The following is a 22,460-nucleotide window of genomic DNA, read 5'->3' on the forward strand; positions in this document are numbered from 1 at the left end:
TCGAGCAACCGTCAATCACCACACACCACCAACCACCTTATTACCACCACAATCCAATAGCCACTATTACCGTTAATGTTATGTATTATTTTTACCGCCACACCATCGACTCCATTGCTACACTATCGTTTATGTTTCCTGTTAACAATGACAACAAGTGACGATGCAAAGATAATGAAAACCATGGATGGGGATTACGACGGTTGATGATGATGAAAAACCGTATGAAAATGAAAACGATGGACGTGATCATGATGATGATTAACGATGAGAATGATGATGAATAAATGAGTCGTGATGATGAAAGAACAAAGAAAAGGAATAATCGGTGATTGAACTATTTTTTTATTTCCTTCTTTTTTTTCGATTCACTTTATGATGGTGGAGTAAAGATAAAGAGTGTCATGATAGTTATTTAGTTATTTTGATCATGCTGCTTGTCTGTCGAAGACCCCACCTCCACTAATTACGTTCAATTTAATTAGCATATATCATTGGGCTTGTGTATATGGAGTAAGAAGTTGTTGTTGGGCCAAAGTCCTTCATTTCGTGTTGGGCCGTGTTTTGATTCTGTTTGGGGCCGAGAAGTCCATTAGTGAAGGTGACTAATCGATAATGTTAAACGATGATGATAAATGATATAGATGATAATGATAAGATTATATTGATGATGTTTTCATGTATGGTGATCAAGATTGGAAACCGTAAATGAAGAAGATTATGATACGATCGTGGTTTTATAATAATGACGATGTCGAAGATGTTTAACAGGGATGAGAATGATGACATAATAGTGAGGCATGATGGTGATCAATATTGAAGACAATGATGATGTGATCGATGATAATGATGATTATGATACGTTGATAATTAATGATATTAATTGTGTTAGATGATAAATGTTGATGATTAGTTTATGATGATGCTCACGATGATGATGATGATGAGGAGGAGGTGAGTTTAAGATGATGATGATGTCGATTTGGAATTTAGATGAAAAAGAAGATGAAACGGTTATTATGGGTTATATATTTTTGGAGTGGAATTAAAATAGAAAAACGAGCTATATAGATTTGGGTTAGGGATGTTATCGGATTAGCGGGACGTCGCGGGTTCAAACCCGGACTTAGGCATTTTTTTAAGTGCTACTTCTTTGAGGTAGTTTACTTATTACTCATTATTATTATTATTATTTTTATTATTATTATTATTATTATTATTATTATTATTATTATTATTATTATTATTATTATTATTATTATCATTATTATTATTATTGTAATTATTATTATTATTATTATTAAAAATATTAAAAATATAATTATTAGTATCATTCATACAATTAATATTATTATCATTATTTTTAATATTAGTAAATCAATATCTTCAAAACTATCATTTTAACAAATGAATATTTTGCACATTAAATATATTTATTACATAATATTATACTAATATTACATAAAATTATGTTTTAAGTAATACAATAGTATAACATTAATGGAATTATATATCAAATAAGTATTATAACATATTATAAGTACTAATAAAATATATATAAGAATATTAATCTGAATACATAACAAAATAAATATAAAGTTGTTCGATTACAATTATAAGTGTTAATATATATACTTGATATAGGTTCGTGAATCCGAGGCCAACCTTGCATTGTTCAATAACGTCGTATGAATATTTTTACTACAAAATATCGTATTGTGAGTTTCATTTGCTCCCTTTTTAAATGCTTTTGCAATATATATTTTGGGACCGAGAATACATGCGCTGCTTTTATAACTGTTTTACGAAATAGACACACGTACTTGAAACTACATTCTACGGTTGAATTGTTATACCAGATATCGCCCTTGTTGAACTTGGTAACCTAAGAATTGGTGTTTATTATAATTGCCACCAATTAACGCGAATTCTAAAGATAGATCTATGGGCTTTGACACGCCCCAGTCAGAGAATTTGAACTACTTTAGTAATTCGATGTTTATATGTTTGGGGATATTCTAGATACATTTGTTAATGTCGGTTACCAGGTGTTCAATCCATATGAATGAATTTTAAACACTTACGAGTGTATGATTATTGATTAAATGAAATCATGTGGTCTATTAAAATGATGGAAATGAATGATTATGATAAACTAATGAACTCACCAACCTTTTGGTTGACACTTTTAAGCATGTTTATTCTCAGGTATGAAAGAAATCTTCCGCTGTGCATTTGCTCATTTTAGAGGTATTACATGGAGTCGTTCGTGGCATATTTAGGATAGTATCTCGCAATGGGACCATATATTAAAGATTTCGTCCATGAGGATTAGGACGGGTCGTCTCAGGAATTACATGGACCTATATACAACTATACAATTAGTGCTCGGAGATAAAAGTAGATGTAATAATTTTAATTTGAGGATACGCCTATGAGAACCATTTATCAATATGAGGGAAATAGAACTTGAGATTTCAAGCCGGAAGGATGATGAAAACAGTGCTGGTCAAGCGACAACAAAATTAACAAAACAAACCCCCATTTAATCAAAGTTAAAAAAAAAAAAAAACTTAATATTTTCCTCCAAAATATTACTCCATAGATGTAAAGGTTTATATTAGTAATCATAAATAATAAATATAAAAAAATTAATATTTATAATTATAATATATAATATATGATACGGAGTATCTATCTATACATTATATAAATCGTTTGATAATAATCCTACGTGTTAAGTCCTCATTAATTCATGCCACCTGTCAACACCTCCTTTATTCTTGTCACGTGTCAGTCTATAAGTTATTTTCATATATTAATTGAATTATTAAATTTTCTAATTTAATTTAATATACAGATATCATTACCCAAAACTAGTATAATAATATATATTCCCTCGTATATGAGGGAAATAGAACTTGAGATTTCAAGCCAGAAGGATGATGAAAACAGTGTCGATCAAGCGACAACAAAATTAACAAACCAAACCCCCATTTAATCAAAGTTAGCAAAACTTAATATTTTCCTCCAAAATATTACTCCATAAATGTAACGGTTTATATTAGTAATCATAAATAATAAATATAAATAAATTAATATTTATTATTATAATATATAATATATGATACGGAGTATCTATCTATGCAGTATATAAATCGTTTGATAATAATCCTATGTGTTAAGTCCTCATTAATTCCTGTCACGTGTCAACACCTCCTTTATTTTTGTCACGTGTCAGTCTATAAGTTATTTCCATATATTAATTGAATTATTAAATTTTCTAATTTAATTTAATATACAGATATCATTACCCAAAATATTATACCAAATTTTAATATAATATAATATTAATATTAATATTAAAGATGTTATAATTATATTATTAACAATAATATTGATAAATGAGGTTTAAATTATTAGTTTTCTATAATAAAATAGATAATATCATAATAACTTTAGATTTATATTAAACCGATACATTCGTTTAATATAAATATTGATAATATTGATAATAATTGTAAATGGTCGTTTATTGAAAATTATTTACAATATTTTTTATATTAATAAAAATTATAAAATAGATATATCTCTATTAAAATTATAATATTATTTATGAATGATATTTTATAATATAAAATTAATTTACAGTTTGAGTATAAATTTAAAAATACGTTAATATAATATTTGTAGGATATTATATAAACGCACGGACTCATTGTTGTCAATTGAAGTTAAAATAATTATTTAATAATCCTTATAGATGTTTATATGTATGTCTGCTATGCTTCGTTTGAGATATTGACATAATAAAATTAGTTTATATTAAAAACATACATAATTAGATATATACATAAAATATTATTCTTAACGATCATTTTTAAAACAAATTTTTAGGGCTAATGTTTGGGTTTTATCGATTATTGGTCACTTGAAATTAAAATGATTTCAATGAAGGGGCTCATAATATATGTATTAGTATTCAATACTAATGTTATCAGTAATAAGGATTTTTTATTATTATTATAATTGTATTATAAAATAAATTTGATAAGGGATGTGATCCCCACTCACTATTTTTTGATCCATGTACACCTAATTACTTATTTTACCCTTAATAATAATAATAATAATAATAATAATAATAATAATAATAATAATAATAATAATAATAATAATATAAATTCAACATTCTAGGGGCATAACTGTAATTTTACAAGACAAAAGTGTACAAGGATCAAAAAAGTGGTGTGTGAGAATCATCTCTCATTTGATAAGTATCAATATTAAAGTTATCAACTACGACTGTATACAAATGTTGTGCAACGCACGGACTCATAAAACTAGTATAATAATATAATATATGAGTTCGTGCGTTGCACGACATTAAACTAGTATAATAATATATATTCCCTAGTATACTATTAAGTTGAATATTATATTTCAAAAAAAAAAAAAAAAAACTCACTAATATATATGTTCTCTTTTTCCATTACATATATACTACTAAGAACAACACAAAGATGTCAACTGATCACAAACCACCACCACTTGAAACCACCGTACAACTAAACGATCACGATACCACCCCCATCAAAGTTGCTGCCGAGGTCGAAACCGGCACCATGAATGGACGTACGGTCACATCAACCAAAAAGTTTTCACTAAACTATGACATGGTGTTCATCATTTTACGCTTTGTTTCCTTAGCGGCTTCCTTAATATCAGTTTTTGTCATGATTTCGGCTCAAGAAAAATCGAGCATCTTGATCTATGGATTTAATTTACCTCTTTACTCCAAGTGGTCCTTCTCCGGATCCTTTCAGTAAGTTCAATATCACTAAAACTAATTTACCTCTTAAATTTTGATCGTGAGAATGCTCAATGGCACAGTACTAGATACTCCTTGAATTCCGTCTAAGTCAAAATATTCACTTTATTAATTTAGTAAACAGATCCGCTAACTACACTTTTCACATGAGAAATAACATATTTACCTATTAAAAGTTTGATTGTTAAATGAAAAACACCTGTTTATGAAAGTAATGTGAGAATATGAGTGAAATTTTTGATACTCTTTACATTACTAATTATATTATATAGAGTAACGTACGTAGAGTTATCAATCAATAATCAATAATAATAATAATAATAAGATTATATGCATTCAATTTCACACTGACCATAGTAACGTACATTGTCAATTAGTCAATTAGTTAATTAATTTAGATATTTTATACGTCTCAAAATTGTTTTCTCTCAACAATTTTGTAAAATTGATTAAAAAGATGTTTGTTAAATTTCTGTTTTGCTCTTATATAAATTATAGGTTTGACTTAATTTATTTATAAAAATAAATGGTTAATAATAATAAATATGGCTAAAATGTGGCATTTAATGATATTAAATACGAAGTAGTTTTTATAACTTGACAACTATTTTAAAAAATTTACAAAAAGTAAGATGAACTATTCACATTTAGAGGTGTGCACTAAATGGTTTCGACCATGAAACCGACCAAATCAAATTGATTTGCTTAAAGTGGGTTGTCGTATTTAGTTTCTAATAACAATATTTGTTGTCTTAAAAAAATTTGAACACTAAGTTTTCATTATTCATTATTCATTATTCATTATAATAATCAACTATTTTCCGGAAACAAACAAACATTTACTCCGTAACTTACAAATGTACTACTGGTTTTTATATGCAAAAAAGTTTCTTAAAACAACGTTAAAGATTGTTATTAAACGAACTCCTTAACATTATAACAGTAAGATAATATAAGGCAACTGCGGAAGACGGCATCAACAATTCATATAGTGGTACTTGATTAGGTTTTTAGTGTTTGTTCATTGTTTGGTTCATTTTAGCTCCGATGTATGGGTTTGTTTTCTTTTGTGTTGTCTAGTCCACGTCAAGGCTCGGTTTTAGTTAGTGTTTCGGTTAGATGGTTAGAGTTGTTTTCTGTCTTCGAGCCTTTAGTCGTGGCAGTTTCCTTGTATCTCTGTTTTTCTAGTCTCCTTTTTGGAGATTAGATTTTTATATAGTTTTAGTATTTTTGTCAAAAAAAATAAAATAAAAAGATAGTAAGATAATTAACGACGGAGCTTGAACATTAACAATGAAGAGGCCATAATAATTTAATCAAAACATGTAGTCTCATATATATAAATAAAATCCATAAAGTTCAAAATAACGTAGATAGAATGATTGATGGTGGACAAAGAAAAACACTACAACTCCTCGACGACCCTTAATGTCCTTAAATCCATCAATTACGGACTCTGAATCAAACATTTCTACAATTTTTCTTTCGATATAAACCACTACGCAAGACGACGATTAGGTTTTGTTGTTTAATAAAAAACCTATTACTTTAACATTTAAATCAAGATACGATATAAATAATGATACAAACCATATGATTTCTTTTTGAAGCCCAAAAGGCCCAATGGGGTGAAGAAATATGTGAAGTCATGAAGCTAGTATGATCTAGTTTTAAAACCGTGTACAGTATGCTAGTGAGGTTGATGAGGTCAATATTTAAATTTATCATGTCTAGTCCCTAAAACTACAAAATTTACTATTAAGGACATATTTTTTGGGGAGACCATGGCACCCCCTGCCCCACATAAGCTCCGTCGCTGAAGATAATATAATACCAAGAGTACATTCTTTACTAAAATCAATTGGTGATAGATAAACTTCCCTTTAGACTTATATACATACATTTGTTTTGTCTCTTGAGCGATGTGAGACTTTGATTTTTACCTTTCACATTTCGAATTTGTGTTTTTGTTCCTTTATAAGTTTTATTGAAACCCGTGAGTCCTAAATTAATTTATTTGTATTTTTTGTACACATGCATTTATATAATTGAATAAATTTAAAAGCTTTACAGTAAAATTAAAGAATTTTTACCCGTTTGATTAAATTAGTATAATTAATTGAAACAATTGTTAATTTCATGCAAACTTTAACTCGGCTACAGGTTAAATTTGCATTATCTAGCTACCTTTGTAGAAGCAGTTAGAAACGTACAAGATTATTATGAACCGAAAAAGTTAAACATACTATCGGTATGTAGTTTTGGATCGATAAGAGGGTGAATGCGTGTGGGATTAAGTTGCTTAATTTCATGATGATTTTGGTGATCATGCTTTTTTTTATGCTGTCTCTGACAAAAGACATTAATATTGATTTGCAGGTATTTAGTTGGAGTTTCTTCGGTTGTGGGAGTCCATTCGCTTGTTCAGTTAGTGATGACGGTTTCAAGAACACTTAGAAAAACATCGGTCTTTTCGTCTAGGAATCATGCATGGCTTATTCTTATTGTTGATCAGGTAGCGTTTTATACTATGTCAATCATTTTAAGAGTAAACAGTAAGTCTTGACCCATATTACATATGAATTTAACAGAATTTTTTTTTCCCTAATCCAAAAACGTGTAAAACAAAATAACAATTACCTAAAAGGAGCAATCGTTAAACGCACATTTAGAGTATTAAAATATTCTTTTAGAGATGTCACAAACTGTATTTTTGATCTTATGAATCCATTTATGTAGTACACATGTAAGATGGTCTTTTGCATGTAAGCCCAAATTGGGCCTAATATTATATAATTGAATGATTAGAATACAGTTACGATTTTGGGTTATAATGAGTAACATCCCATTAGCAAAATCTTGGTTGGGTTTAACGAGTCCAAAACGTTAAATTTGTATAATACTCTCTCCGTCTAAAAAAACAGTTAAATTTTATTAAAACTTTCCGTGTTTGTAAAAGTTGCATTAATCGACTTTCACTAATTTATAATTATATACACATCTATTAATCTTTTGATTATAAAATATAATATAATATAATATTGTTGGAGTGTGAATCGAGTTAAACAAGAAAAGGAAGAATTCGTTGTAGCTATAAGGCGCGCCGCGTCTAGCCTGGGCGCGACGCGGCCTAGTACATGGGCGAGGTTCAAGGTTGAAGAAAAAGGTTGTTTTGAATTTTGCCTTAGAGATGCGGCGCGGCTCATTCAGGGCGTGGCGCGGCTTCGACCTGACGAGCAAGTTTCCAAAAACGCGTTTTCTTGTTCTCAAAGCTATTTCTTTGTTGAGTTTTGCCTATTTAAGCATCTAATTGTAACCCATACATGTATCCACGAAATTTATCAATAAAAGAACTCTCTTTGATGTCCGAGGATTAAAGTAATCATTCGTGATTACATATAACCTCGTTAAATTCCATTGTCTTTATCGTTTTTGCTAGTTTCTTCATATACATCAATTATTTTTGTTTATTGTAAGTGGGTTTGATAACCTAGGGTTATCTAGTCATGTTAGGGCTCACGTGCTTTATTTCTAACAAGTGGTATCAAGAGCTTCAGTTCGGTTTCACGGGAACAATGGCGGAAAAGAGTGATGTGAAGATTGATAAGTTTGATGGGAATGATTTTAGCTTTTGGAAGATGCAAATTGAAGATGTGCTCTATCAAAAGAAGCTTTACCAACCGTTGAAGGGTATTAAACCGGAAGAGATGACTCAAGGCGAGTGGGAGTTGTTGGATAGGCAAGCCCTAGGAGTTGTTCGACTTTCTCTGGCCAAGAACGTTGCTTACAACATCGTGGTGAAACCACAACGGCAGGTGTACTTGCTGCTTTATATAACATGCATGAAAAACCATCCGCTTTGAATAAAGTTTTCTTGATTCGGCAATTGGTGAATTCTAGGATGATGGAGGGTTCCTCGGCGGCGGATCATGTTAACGAATTTAATTCGATTTTAACTCGTTTGAAATCAGTGAATATTAAATTCGATGATGAGCTTGAGGCGTTGTTTTTGCTATCTTCTTTGCCCGAGAGTTGGGCCATTACGGTTAAGGCGGTTAGTAGTTCATTCTGAACTACTAAGTTAACTTTTAAAGGAATTCGGGATTTGATTCTTAGCGAAGGTATTCGTAGGAAAGATTCGAATGGAAGTTCGGGTTCGGTTCTAAGTGTTAGTTGGGGAAGAGCTGGGTCAAGAAGTCCGTCAAGGAGAAAGAACGTAGTGTGTTGGAACTGTCCATAAGTTGGTCACTATAAGTCAAAGTGCCCGAGTCTTAAGTCGGGTGGGAGCGTATCGACTATGGTGATCGAAGATGCGTTGATGTGCTAAAAGTGGTTCTTGACGAATCTTGGGTTTTAGATTCGGGTGCCTCGTATCATGTTACCCCATACATGAACGAGATGGTGAACTTCAAGGAATACTCCGGTAAGGTTCGAGTTGCGAATGGGAGTACACTTGAAATTGCGGGTACTGGTGATCTCGTGGTTAGACACTTGAATTATGCTTGGATCTTGAGGAATGTGTGGTTTGTTCCAAAGCTCAAGAGTCGATTGTTTTCGGTTGGGCAATTGGATGACGATAATTGTCATGTCCTATTTGGAGATCAAAAGTGTGTAGTGTTTAAGGGAGATTATGTGGTTGTTCGCGGATTTAAAAGGGGAACCATGTATATGGTTGAAGTTCCTAAGGAGGAATGACTAGGTGATTTTTTGGGCGTTAAAAGTCCTAGCATGCTAATGCTTTCTGGAATTGTTGAGGGATCTTGTTTAAGTGGGAGCTCAAAGGAAGTTGAACCTAGTGAAAATTCGGGTCGAATTGGGTACACTATAGCTTTCGGTACTTCGGGTAGATCTTCTCCAATGACAACTTTGTTGTGGTAGACCGAGGAAGATGAACAAGAGGTTTTCTTAAGAGTCATGGTTAATGATACATCCGTACAATGGGAGTTAGCCCGAGATGGAAAATCGGGTTTGTCAAAAGACGTGCGCATGTATGTGGTCGGTGTTCCAATGGTGAAAGCAAAGGCGGTTATGTGGAAGATCAAGGGTGTGATTGCGTTCTCACACGGCTGCCTTGATGGTGTTGTCCACATGTTTGATCTACTGGCGGGTTTATTCTTTGTTGGAAAGTTGAATCGGGTGGATGATATTGTGTAGGGGTAGATCGCTTGGGCGATGGGGTTAATTGGGTCGGGTCGGACTCAAACGACCCATTATTGTAGCGACCCCGACAAATCGTCAAATGACGGCGTCATCTACGTATGGTCCCATTACATGGTCGTAAGTCTTTATAACAAAGTTTGACCGAAAAATATGTCGCATTCATTTCATAAATAAGGATGTTTCAAAGTTTACAAAAGTAGTTTCCATAACAAGTACATAACAATGTTTAAAGTTTGTATGAAACACGTGCGACACAATTAAAAGTAGTCAAAAAGACGCTCCACGTATGCAAGTATACTCGACATCCAATGCAAGTATCAAACAGTATGAGCGGAAACATGTATAACCTAAGTTCAAGGACCTGAGAAAAACATAGAGAATCTGTCAACGAAAACGTTGGTGAAATCATAGGTTTAAATAAGTAAGTGAGTAAAAGTAAGTTGAACCACAAGATTTGCAACATCGATAAAGTCATAGTACATTCTAAAAGTTAATATTCACGAGCACTCAATTATCAAAGCTTAACATTCCGTCCGTTGAACCCCGTAATAATAGTGTTAGAACATACACTGTTTCCCGAAAATATATTTCACCCGTAGACGGTAGCGAACCGTCCGAAGTGAGGGTTTGTCAAACCCATATGGCCATATAACATAAGTTCTCGCTTACACCATCTGATGTAACTAATGATAATCGAATTGAGGATTTGTGTTCAAACTCGTATGTAGAATGTTTGTTTTCCCTGTACTTGTGTTCACGTAGTTTAAAAGAACGTTTGTGTTTTCTCATCCCAAAAGTAAGTTCAAAAAGAGTAAAAGTGGGACTATGATCTCACCTTGTATGCACGAACCAAAAAGTACTTTGACAAGTAACGTGTGCAAAGAACAATGCTAGTCTTGACCTAAACAAATAGGTTGTATCAATAACGATAGTCACGAAGGGTCAAAGATGTTCAATTAGTCCTATGGCTCGTTACGACTCGATTATGTAGCATGTGAATCAAATTGTCAAGTTTCATGCAAGATACAAGTACAGAAACAAGTTAGGAAGGTTGCATAATCATTTGGTTAAGTTTGACAAAAAGTCAAACTTTGGTCGGTCAAAGTCAACGAAAGTCAACACGTTCGGGTCGGGTCCCGAACTATTTTTCTGAGGTTTTTATTCATATATAAGCATGTTAGAACAAGTCTCATGTGAATCGGAGGTCCATAGTGTGCCAAACATTTTTCGTATTTTGACCAAAGAGGTCAGAGCCTGGACACGGCTTATGCCGCGCCGCGGCCCACAATTGTCGCGCCGCGACAATACACGGGAGCTGGTACCTGGCCAGTTTCAAATGTTCAAGTCTTGATCCAAAATTCGTTTTAGCACAAAATGCAAACCGTAAACATTTAGAACTCGCACCTTATATCGTTGGAAAGCTCTTTTGACAAGGAACATAACTAAACATGTTTCATCAAACAAAAACATCATTTCCAATGACCGATTTCTCGTCATGTGATCATTTAAAGTCCATTTTCAAGTTTCAAGTTCACAAAATGCATTTTAAGTTTCGGGAATCCAATTCACACATATGATATGCCGTTTTGAAGGTAATGAAACATGCATTACAACTAAATACTAACAATTAACATTTCATGGTATTCAAGCATCAAAAAGTTCATCTCAAGAACGATCAAACCCTAATCAAGAATCACAAAATCATTAATCATGTTTTTGAAGTTTTTCAAATCAACCTACACATCAAACTGAAGCTAGTGATACTAGTAACACAATTAAAACATGAAATTTTAACATCTAACAACATATGATCATCTAAAATTCAAGAACAACACACCAAAAATTCAAGTTCATGCTAGTTATACAAAAACAACGAGATCGAGCATACAAATTACATACACGACATCACAATGAGCCATAGACACTAACTAACACCATTTCAAGTCACAAACACGAATTTAGAGAAATCTAGAGTTTTAGAAATGTTACCCAAACGAGATGAAGTTGGTACCAAAATGAAGAGGATGAAGAGAGGATCACGAATATGTAATTTATTTTGTTGTAAGCCTCCTAGATTGAATTTAGATGATGATTGAATGAATTTGGAAATTGGGTGTGTGTTCTTGCTAGAGAGAAAGAGAGAGAGATGGAGATGATAATGAATGGGTGAAAGGGGTTTGACCCTTTGACCTAGTCAAGGGTTTGATCCCTTGTCAAGTTTAGTCCCTCAACTTTCGTTCGGGTGCGTGAATTACCTAAACGAGATAATTTAAAACGCGTATCAACGGGAGATGTTATAAACATATAACGGAGTTTAAATTAGTATAACGTAAAAGTAAATGGAAAAAGGCGGGATGTTACATTACCTACTCCTTAAAAGAAATTTCGTCCCGAAATTTAAGTAGGCGTAGTAGTCGTTGTTTCTTCCTCGGAATCCTGCGTTTCCGGAATTGGGAATAAATGAGGGTATTTCTTTTGCATTTGATCTTGCCTTTCCCAAGTAAACTCGGGTCCTCTTTTGGCGTTCCAACGGACTTTAACAATCGGGATTCGGCTTCGTTTCAATGTCTTGACGGAGGTGTCCACAATTTCAACCGGTTCCTCCACAAAATGAAGCTTGTCATCAATAGTAAGTTCCTCGAGAGGGATGACGATGTCGGGTTCGGCAAGACACTTTTTCAAGTTAGATACATGGAAGGTAGGATGAACGGAGTTCAATTGAGGCGGAAGATCTAAACGATAAGCAACGTTTCCAATACGCTCCAAGATTTCGAAAGGACCAATATACCGCGGATTTAGCTTCCCGCGTTTCCCAAAACGGATTACACCTTTCCAAGGTGCAACTTTTAACATTACTCGGTCACCGACTTGAAATTCAAGGTCGTTGCGTCTTTTGTCGGTATAGCACTTTTGACGACTCCGGGCCGTCCGAAGCCTATCTCGGATTTGAACGATCTTCTCGGTTGTTTCATGAATAAGTTCGGGACCGGTGATTTGTTTGTCGCCTACTTCGGCCCAACAAAGAGGAGAACGACATTTTCGGCCATATAATGCTTCGAATGGTGCGGCGTTAATACTCGCGTGATAACTATTGTTGTAGGAGAATTCGGCGAGAGGCAAGTGCTTATCCCAAGCTTTTCCAAAGTCGACAACGCAAGCTCGTAGCATGTCTTCCAAGGTTTGAATTGTGCGTTCGCTTTGTCCGTCGGTTTGAGGATGATATGCGGTGCTCATGTCTAAACGCGTTCCCAACGCTTCTTGCAAGGTACGCCAAAATCTAGAAACAAAACGGCCATCTCGGTCGGAGATAATTGATAAAGGTACACCGTGTCGGGCTACGATTTCTTTAATGTAAAGTTGCGCAAGTTTCTCCATTTTGTCAGTCTCCTTCATGGCAAAAAAGTGTGCGGATTTGGTGAGACGGTCAACAATAACCCAAATGGTATCATAACCGCCCGTCATTTTTGGTAGTTTGGTGATAAAATCCATCGTTATTCTTTCCCACTTCCATTGCGGGATCTCGGGTTGTTGAAGTAGTCCGGACGGTCTTTGGTGTTCGGCTTTGACTTTGGAACATGTCAACCACTTGGAAACATAAGTAGCTACGTCCCTTTTGATGTTCGGCCACCAATATTGTTGTTTAAGGTCGTGGTACATCTTATTGGCACCGGGGTGGATCGAGTATCGTGACTTATGGGCTTCATCTAAAATGAGACTTCGTAGGTTCCCATAACTAGGCACCCAAATCCTTCCGGCGAAATATCGGAGTCCGGTTTCCTTAGTTTCGAATCGAGAGACGAGAATGTTCAAGAGCTCGTGTGAAACGTTTTCATCCTTGAGAGCCTCATCTTGGGCTACCCGAATTTGGCTATTAAGGTTGGTGTGGATGGTGATGTTTAAGGCTCGGACACGAAGAGGCACCGCTCTTTCTTTTCGACTTAAGGCATCGGCTACTACGTTTGCCTTCCCGGGATGGTAACGAAGCTCGCAATCGTAATCGTTCAAAGTTTCAATCCACCTTCGTTGTCTCATGTTTAGTTGCTTTTGATCGAAGATGTGTTGAAGGCTTTTGTGATCGGTGAAGATAGTACTCTTGGTTCCATAAAGATAGTGTCTCCACATTTTAAGTGCGAAGACAACGGCTCCGAGTTCGAGATCATGTGTCGTGTAGTTTCGTTCATGAATTTTGAGTTGTCGAGAAGCATAAGAAATGACTTTCGTTCGTTGCATCAATACACACCCAAAACCATGTTTTGAGGCATCGCAATATACAACAAAGTCATCATTGCCTTCGGGAAGTGACAAGATAGGAGCGGTGGTTAGCTTCGTTTTCAAGATCTGAAACGCGGATTCTTGCTCGGTCTCCCAAATGAATTTCTTTCCCTTGTGAGTTAATGCGGTTAGAGGACGTGCAACCAAAGAGAAGTTTTCGATGAATCTACGATAGTACCCGGCGAGACCCAAGAATTGACGAATGTGAGTAGGAGTAGTAGGAGTCTCCCATTTACTAATGGCTTCGATTTTTGATGGATCGACTTTAATACCTTGATCACTTACAACATGACCAAGAAATTGAACCTCCTTCAACCAAAATTCACACTTGGAGAATTTGGCATAAAGTCGTTCTTGTCTCAAGAGTTCAAGCACAAGTCGGAGATGTTGTTCGTGCTCCTCTTCATTTTTAGAATAGATCAATATGTCATCGATGAACACAATAACGAATTTATCGAGATACGGTTTGCACACGCGGTTCATAAGATCCATGAACACCGCCGGTGCGTTAGTAAGACCAAATGGCATGACAAGGAATTCATAACTACCATAACGAGTCCGGAAAGCGGTTTTGGAGACATCTTCCCCCTTAACCCTTAATTGATGATAACCCGAGCGGAGATCGATTTTTGAATATACACAAGACCCTTGTAATTGATCAAAGAGGTCATCGATGCGAGGAAGAGGATATCGGTTCTTAATCGTCAATTTGTTTAGTTCACGATAGTCAATGCACATTCGTAGGGATCCGTCTTTCTTTTTAACAAACAAAATCGGAGCGCCCCAAGGTGAATGGCTAGGTTGGATAAAACCACGGTCAAGTAGTTCTTGGATTGGACTTTGAAATTCTTGCATTTCGGATGGAGCGAGTCTATACGGTGCACGCGCTACGGGTGCGGCTCCTGGAATAAGATCGATTTGAAATTCAACCGGTCGATGAGGTGGAAGACCCGGTAATTCGTCGGGAAATACATCGGAAAAGTCACTAACAATTGGCACATCTTCGATGCGCTTTTCGTCGGCCTCGACTTTCTTAACGCGAGCAAGAATCTCGAAACAACCCTTGCGAAGTAGCTTTCGAACTTTAAGGCACGAAACGAGATTGAGTCCGGTGCAATTTTTGTCGCCATAGACAATCAAGGGTTCACCGTTCTCGATAGGAATTCGGATTGCGTGAAGATCGCAAAGAATGTGAGATTTATTTTTGACCATCCAATTCATACCGATTATTACATCAAAACTCCCTAATTCCATGGGTATCAAGTCAATTTCAAATTCCTTACCCAAAATGTTCAAAGTACACCCCCGGTAATATGTGTCGGCACTTAAGAGTTTTCCGTCGGCCACTTCGATGGAATAAGTAGTATCTAAAGGGTGTGGTGGAGTGCGAAGGGTAGGAGCCAAAGTCTTAGACACAAAACATTTATCGGCACCCGAATCGAATAAGCAAGTAACATAAGAGTTGTTGAGAAGAAACGTACCCGTGACTAGTTCATTGTCATCTCGGGCTTCCTCGGTGTTGATGTTAAAGGCTCGGCCTCGGTTGTTGGGGTTGGCTTTCTTTTTCGGGCATTCGTTCTTATAATGGCCCGTTTGGCCACATTCGTAACAAGTGACCGTTTTTGGAGGATTGAGCCCCTTTCGAGCAACGGGGGCGGCGCTTGTACAATTGTTGGCCCTATGACCAACACCTTGGAAACGGTGACAAACTAGCTTGTTACATTCGCCGTGATGACGCTTGTGGCATTTGTTGCAAAAAGGTAAGTTTCCGACATAACCCTTCTTGCCGTCGTTGTTGAAAGGCTTTTTGGTGAAGGTGTTGTTGTTGTAGTTGGTTGATGGAGTGGCTTCCCATTTCCTTTTGTTGCCACCCGACTTGTCCTCGGCCTTAGGAGCCGGCACTACGATTTCGTCAACCGTTTCAATTAGTTGGCGAGCCATATTCATAGCGGCTTGATGAGTAGTGGGTTTGGATGACATCACCCCTTGTTTGATGCTTTTTGGAAGACCGAGCATGTAGAGCTCAATCCTTTGAGATTCGGGGTTAACAAGATTTGGACACATCAAGGATAGTTCGGCGAAGCGTTGATTATAAGCTTTAAGATCGTTTCCGACCGCTTTCAAAGCTCTTAGTTCTTCCTCAAGCTTCCGGGTTTCTTCGCGCGGAAAATATTCAACAATCATCTTTTCCCTTAGATCGGCCCAAGAGAGGGCATGAGCTTCATCGGTACCCACCGATTGAAAATAGGTGTTCCACCATGTTAGAGCAACCCCGGAGAAAGTGTGGGTGGAGTATTTGACCTTGTCTTGATCCCGACAACCGCTTATGCTAAAGACGGCCTCCGTTTGTTCAAACCAACGAGTAAGCACAACCGGTCCCCCGGTTCCATCATAAGTGTGAGGTTTGCACCCCATGAAAGCTTTGTAGGAGCACCCTTCGCTAGAGTTACCGGCTCCTTGGTTATTGTTGTTGTGGTTGGTGTTATTGTTGTTGTTAGACGAGTGACCGGCCATGGCCGCATCCACGGCGGTGGCTATCATGGATTGCAAAGCTTGTTCGGGAGTTTCATTGCGTCGTACACGGCGAGGAGGCATTGTTCCTTCAAAACAAAAGAATACCGTTGGTTAGTATTCTAAATAATACTAACCGTGATATGGAAATAAGATAAAGAGAAAATTATCCTTGACTCGCCTTAAATTCTTTATGTCATAATGTCGGTATGTTCATATGAGTCACCGTAATATAATTTCCGGGAATTATATTACCCTAATTCATATGTGCATTCGACATTACATCATATAGTCATGGTGGCGTGTCAATTAAATTATACAACGCAAGATTTAGATAGAATAAGAGTAGATATGAGTAGAAGAGTCAGAGTATAAATGCACAATTTGTCAAGTAATTCCTATGTCAAATCTATATGCCGGTTGTAGTCTAGACTCACCAATGTACCCTATGACTCGGGGTCGACACCAATGAACTCTAAATCCCTACAACCAAGGCTCTGATACCACTTGTAGCGACCCCGATAAATCGTCAAATGACGGCGTCATCTACGTATGGTCCCATTACATGGTCGTAAGTCTTTATAACAAAGTTTGACCGAAAAATATGTCGCATTCATTTCATAAATAAGGATGTTTCAAAGTTTACAAAAGTAGTTTCCATAACAAGTACATAACAATGTTTAAAGTTTGTATGAAACACGTGCGACACAATTAAAAGTAGTCAAAAAGACGCTCCACGTATGCAAGTATACTCGACATCCAATGCAAGTATCAAACAGTATGAGCGGAAACATGTATAACCTAAGTTCAAGGACCTGAGAAAAATATAGAGAATCTGTCAACGAAAACGTTGGTGAAATCATAGGTTTAAATAAGTAAGTGAGTAAAAGTAAGTTGAACCACAAGATTTGCAACATCGATAAAGTCATAGTACATTCTAAAAGTTAATATTCACGAGCACTCAATTATCAAAGCTTAACATTCCGTCCGTTGAACCCCGTAATAATAGTGTTAGAACATACACTGTTTCCCGAAAATATATTTCACCCGTAGACGGTAGCGAACCGTCCGAAGTGAGGGTTTGTCAAACCCATATGGCCATATAACATAAGTTCTCGCTTACACCATCTGATGTAACTAATGATAATCGAATTGAGGATTTGTGTTCAAACTCGTATGTAGAATGTTTGTTTTCCCTGTACTTGTGTTCACGTAGTTTAAAAGAACGTTTGTGTTTTCTCATCCCAAAAGTAAGTTCAAAAAGAGTAAAAGTGGGACTATGATCTCACCTTGTATGCACGAACCAAAAAGTACTTCGACAAGTAACGTGTGCAAAGAACAATGCTAGTCTTGACCTAAACAAATAGGTTGTATCAATAACGATAGTCACGAAGGGTCAAAGATGTTCAATTAGTCCTATGGCTCGTTACGACTCGATTATGTAGCATGTGAATCAAATTGTCAAGTTTCATGCAAGATACAAGTACAGAAACAAGTTAGGAAGGTTGCATAATCATTTGGTTAAGTTTGACAAAAAGTCAAACTTTGGTCGGTCAAAGTCAACGAAAGTCAACACGTTCGGGTCGGGTCCCGAACTATTTTTCTGAGGTTTTTATTCATATATAAGCATGTTAGAACAAGTCTCATGTGAATCGGAGGTCCATAGTGTGCCAAACATTTTTCGTATTTTGACCAAAGAGGTCAGAGCCTGGACACGGCTTATGCCGCGCCGCGGCCCACAATTGTCGCGCCGCGACAATACACGGAAGCTGGTACCTGGCCAGTTTCAAATGTTCAAGTCTTGATCCAAAATTCGTTTTAGCACAAAATGCAAACCGTAAACATTTAGAACTCGCACCTTATATCGTTGGAAAGCTCTTTTGACAAGGAACATAACTAAACATGTTTCATCAAACAAAAACATCATTTCCAATGACAGATTTCTCGTCATGTGATCATTTAAAGTCCATTTTCAAGTTTCAAGTTCACAAAATGCATTTTAAGTTTCGGGAATCCAATTCACACATATGATATGCCGTTTTGAAGGTAATGAAACATGCATTACAACTAAATACTAACAATTAACATTTCATGGTATTCAAGCATCAAAAAGTTCATCTCAAGAACGATCAAACCCTAATCAAGAATCACAAAATCATTAATCATGTTTTTGAAGTTTTTCAAATCAACCTACACATCAAACTGAAGCTAGTGATACTAGTAACACAATTAAAACATGAACTTTTAACATCTAACAACATATGATCATCTAAAATTCAAGAACAACACACCAAAAATTCAAGTTCATGCTAGTTATACTAAAACAACGAGATCGAGCATACAAATTACATACACGACATCACAATGAGCCATAGACACTAACTAACACCATTTCAAGTCACAAACACGAATTTAGAGAAATCTAGAGTTTTAGAAATGTTACCCAAACGAGATGAAGTTGGTATCAAAATGAAGAGGATGAAGAGAGGATCACGAATATGTAATTTATTTTGTTGTAAGCCTCCTAGATTGAATTTAGATGATGATTGAATGAATTTGGAAATTGGGTGTGTGTTCTTGCTAGAGAGAAAGAGAGAGAGATGGAGATGATAATGAATGGGTGAAAGGGGTTTGACCCTTTGACCTAGTCAAGGGTTTGATCCCTTGTCAAGTTTAGTCCCTCAACTTTCGTTCGGGTGCGTGAATTACCTAAACGAGATAATTTAAAACGCGTATCAACGGGAGATGTTATAAACATATAACGGAGTTTAAATTAGTATAACGTAAAAGTAAATGGAAAAAGGCGGGATGTTACAATTATCTCCAAAACTAAGGAGGTATGTGCCATAGCCAAAGAGAGGTTCTTGTTTCCCAAGCTAGTAACAAAAGGATCGAATTATAGCTCAGCGGTAATTTTTTGGTGTCGAAAGACTTCACTTGTTCGAAGGTTATCGAATGAAGTGCGGCGTGATTCGGGTGCAAATCCGGCGGTATCAAAAGGAGGTATAATTAGCGGGTCAAAGTTGTTATTGTGGGATGATGATGAAGTTGATGATGTTAGGTTAAGATGGATGTTGTTTAACGTATCTTCGAGTGGGAGATTGTTGGACTGCGAATCGAGTTAAACAAGAAAAGGAAGAATTGATTGTAGCTATAAGGCGCGCCGCATCTAGCCTGGGCGCGACGCGGCCTAGTACATGGATGAGGTTCAAGGTTGAAGAAAAAGGCTGTTTTGGATTTTGCCTTGGAGGCGGCGCGTCCCATTCTGGGTGCGGAGCCGCTTCGACCTGACGAGCAAGTTTTCAAAAACGCGTTTTCTTGTTCCCAAAGCTTTTTTCTTGTTGAGTTTTGCCTATATAAGCATCTTATTGTAACTCATACATGTATCCACGAAATTTATTAATAAAAGATCTCTCTTTGGTGGCCGAGGATTAAAGTAATCATTTGTGATTACATATAATCTCGTTAAGTTCTCTTGTCTTTATCGTTTTTGCTAGTTTCTTCATATACATCAATTATTTTCGTTTATTGTAAGTGGGTTTGATAACCTAGAGTTATTTAGTCTTGTTAGGGCTCACGTGCTTTATTTCTAACAAATATATAGTTTATAATAATTTATACATGTAGAGCATAAGTTTTGTAACTGGTTAATATAATCTAATTTTTTATGCGTTGAAAATATATTTTCGGTGAATTCGAACAATATGTTTTATCCTTTGACTATAAAAAATTAATTAAAATTAAATATGAAACTTAAATCGAAGTCAATTTAAATTGTCACCTCTAGCGATTAAAACTTTTAGTAATTGTTACAACAGTTACTCAAGCATGCCAACCTTTCATGTAACGAATGATTATTTGTAAGTAATTAATTAGGATTTATTATATAAATCATTAATGTAAATGTATGTAGGTGTTTGCGTATGTGACTGTAAGTGCTGGATCAGCTGCAACAGGTGTGACTAATTTAAACCGAACAGGGATTCAGCATGCACCTCTACCCAATTTCTGTAAGCCGTTACATCACTTTTGTGATCGTGTTGGAGTTTCAATTGCTTTTGCGTTCTTCAACTGCGTATTACTTGCTGTATCTGCGCTTCTTGATGTAATTTGGTTATCTAATTAGCTTAATTATTATTATTATATCGACATATCAGTAACATTGGTGGTATGTTTCGATTACTTATCTTTCGTGATATGATTAAAGTAACTTAAGTGGAACAAATAAATAATTGGTGGAATTGTGAAAAAATGTAAAAGATAAGGGATGTGTGGTTTGAGTAAACTTAACTGAAGACTAATTCAGAATCGAATAGCCCAATTAATCGAACTAACTTAAGCGAATCAAACCAATAGTAGCATTTCAGATTAACTGATTTATTTAGGTGTGTCTGAAGCAACCTCGACGTAAAAAAATGCACAAGAACATTATGAAAAGGTTAACGAGGGTGTGTTTGGCGCGTAGCTTATTGGAGCTTATGGAAGCTTATGGGAGCTTGAGCTTATTATTTTAATAAGTCCAAGTCATAAGCTTCGTTTGGTAGAAAAAAAAGTAGAGTTTATGAAAATCATAAGCTCTGAAAAAATAAGCTACTTGTAGTAGCTTATGAAAAAAAGTAGAGCTTATGAACTGAAAAATAAGCTCCAACTAGTTTATCAAACATTTATAAAAAATAATAAGCTTCAGCTACCAGCTTCAAAAATAAGCTCCAGCTCCAGCTCATGCTCATAAGCTCCAGCTCCAGCTATAAGCTCCGGCTCCAGCTACTTTCGTCCAAACACACTCATGTTGCATCATCAATTATCAGATAAATCAAACAATCAAACAAATACATAAAACAAAGAATAAAAAGGTGCAAGGAATAGTCTATTTTAAGTATTTTCATGTTGTCACGCCAAAAAGCAAACATGATGTATTGGTGTTAGTATGTTACAATCAAACATGATAAATTGAAGACTTTGTTCCGATAATCATGAATTGTAATGTCTAATTTTTAAACACATTTAAAAAGGGAAAAATTGTTTTGACAAAATAGATAAGATCTAATTAAAGATCTAATTGGGTACTAATTGATTCATACTCACATATCTGATATTCTGATTACAAAATCTTACGATATATTTAAGATTACCAATGAACTAGACCCTATTATTTTATACGAATATCAACAAACACCAACAAACAACTGTATGAACCATCAATTTTTTTCTTCGCACAACACAAACTGAGGGATACATCAGAAAGTAAATCATCAACTTGCATTTGATTATGAGAACGTGTGACAATCTGATGAAAGCGAATAGCAGCTCTATAAGCCCCAAGAAGCCTTAAAAACTACAATCATCGAACTCACCGACCACCTACATACAACTTGGAGGCGTAGTAACTAGAACCGAAGACACTGAAATGGCTTAAATTCACGTCACTTAAATCCGACTGATGTGAATCCACTTCAACTCCGCCCGAGACTTCAAAAGGTAGAAACTAGGGGTGTAAACGAGCCGAGCCAAACTCAAGCTCGGGTAGGATCTAGCTCGGGCTTGGTTCGGTTCGAGCCTAGTATCTTAAGCTCGTTAATTATATCATTTTATTTTTCTTCATATTATTTATTTAAATCTAATTTTTATATTTTTATTGTTAGGTAATTTTTATTCACTTAAAATCATATTTAATACTATTATTTTA

General features: G+C 35.6%; 1 protein-coding gene across 1 annotated transcript; it reads left to right on the plus strand.

The window, feature by feature from the left end:
• Window positions 1-4,523: 4,523 nt before the first annotated feature.
• LOC139904512 (CASP-like protein 3A1) lies at window positions 4,524-20,900 on the plus strand. Its single transcript, XM_071886427.1, has 3 exons — window positions 4,524-4,825; window positions 7,211-7,346; window positions 20,688-20,900. The coding sequence occupies exons 1-3, from the start codon at window positions 4,524-4,526 to the stop codon at window positions 20,898-20,900; spliced, it is 651 nt and encodes a 216-aa protein (XP_071742528.1).
• The last annotated feature ends 1,560 nt before the right edge of the window (window positions 20,901-22,460 follow it).

The sequence above is a fragment of the Rutidosis leptorrhynchoides genome, chromosome 4 (assembly GCF_046630445.1).
Source record: "Rutidosis leptorrhynchoides isolate AG116_Rl617_1_P2 chromosome 4, CSIRO_AGI_Rlap_v1, whole genome shotgun sequence".
Classification (NCBI taxonomy): domain Eukaryota; kingdom Viridiplantae; phylum Streptophyta; class Magnoliopsida; order Asterales; family Asteraceae; genus Rutidosis; species Rutidosis leptorrhynchoides.

What these genes read in the sequence shown, in the direction of transcription:
- LOC139904512 (XM_071886427.1), top strand. Translation starts at nt 4,524, where the DNA reads ATGTCAACTGATCACAAACCACCACCACTTGAAACCACCGTACAACTA. An exon ending in TCCTTCTCCGGATCCTTTCA is followed by an intron (nt 4,826 to 7,210) that starts GTAAGTTCAATA and finishes ATTGATTTGCAG; the next exon opens with GTATTTAGTTGGAGTTTCTT. An exon ending in TTATTCTTATTGTTGATCAG is followed by an intron (nt 7,347 to 20,687) that starts GTAGCGTTTTAT and finishes AAATGTATGTAG; the next exon opens with GTGTTTGCGTATGTGACTGT.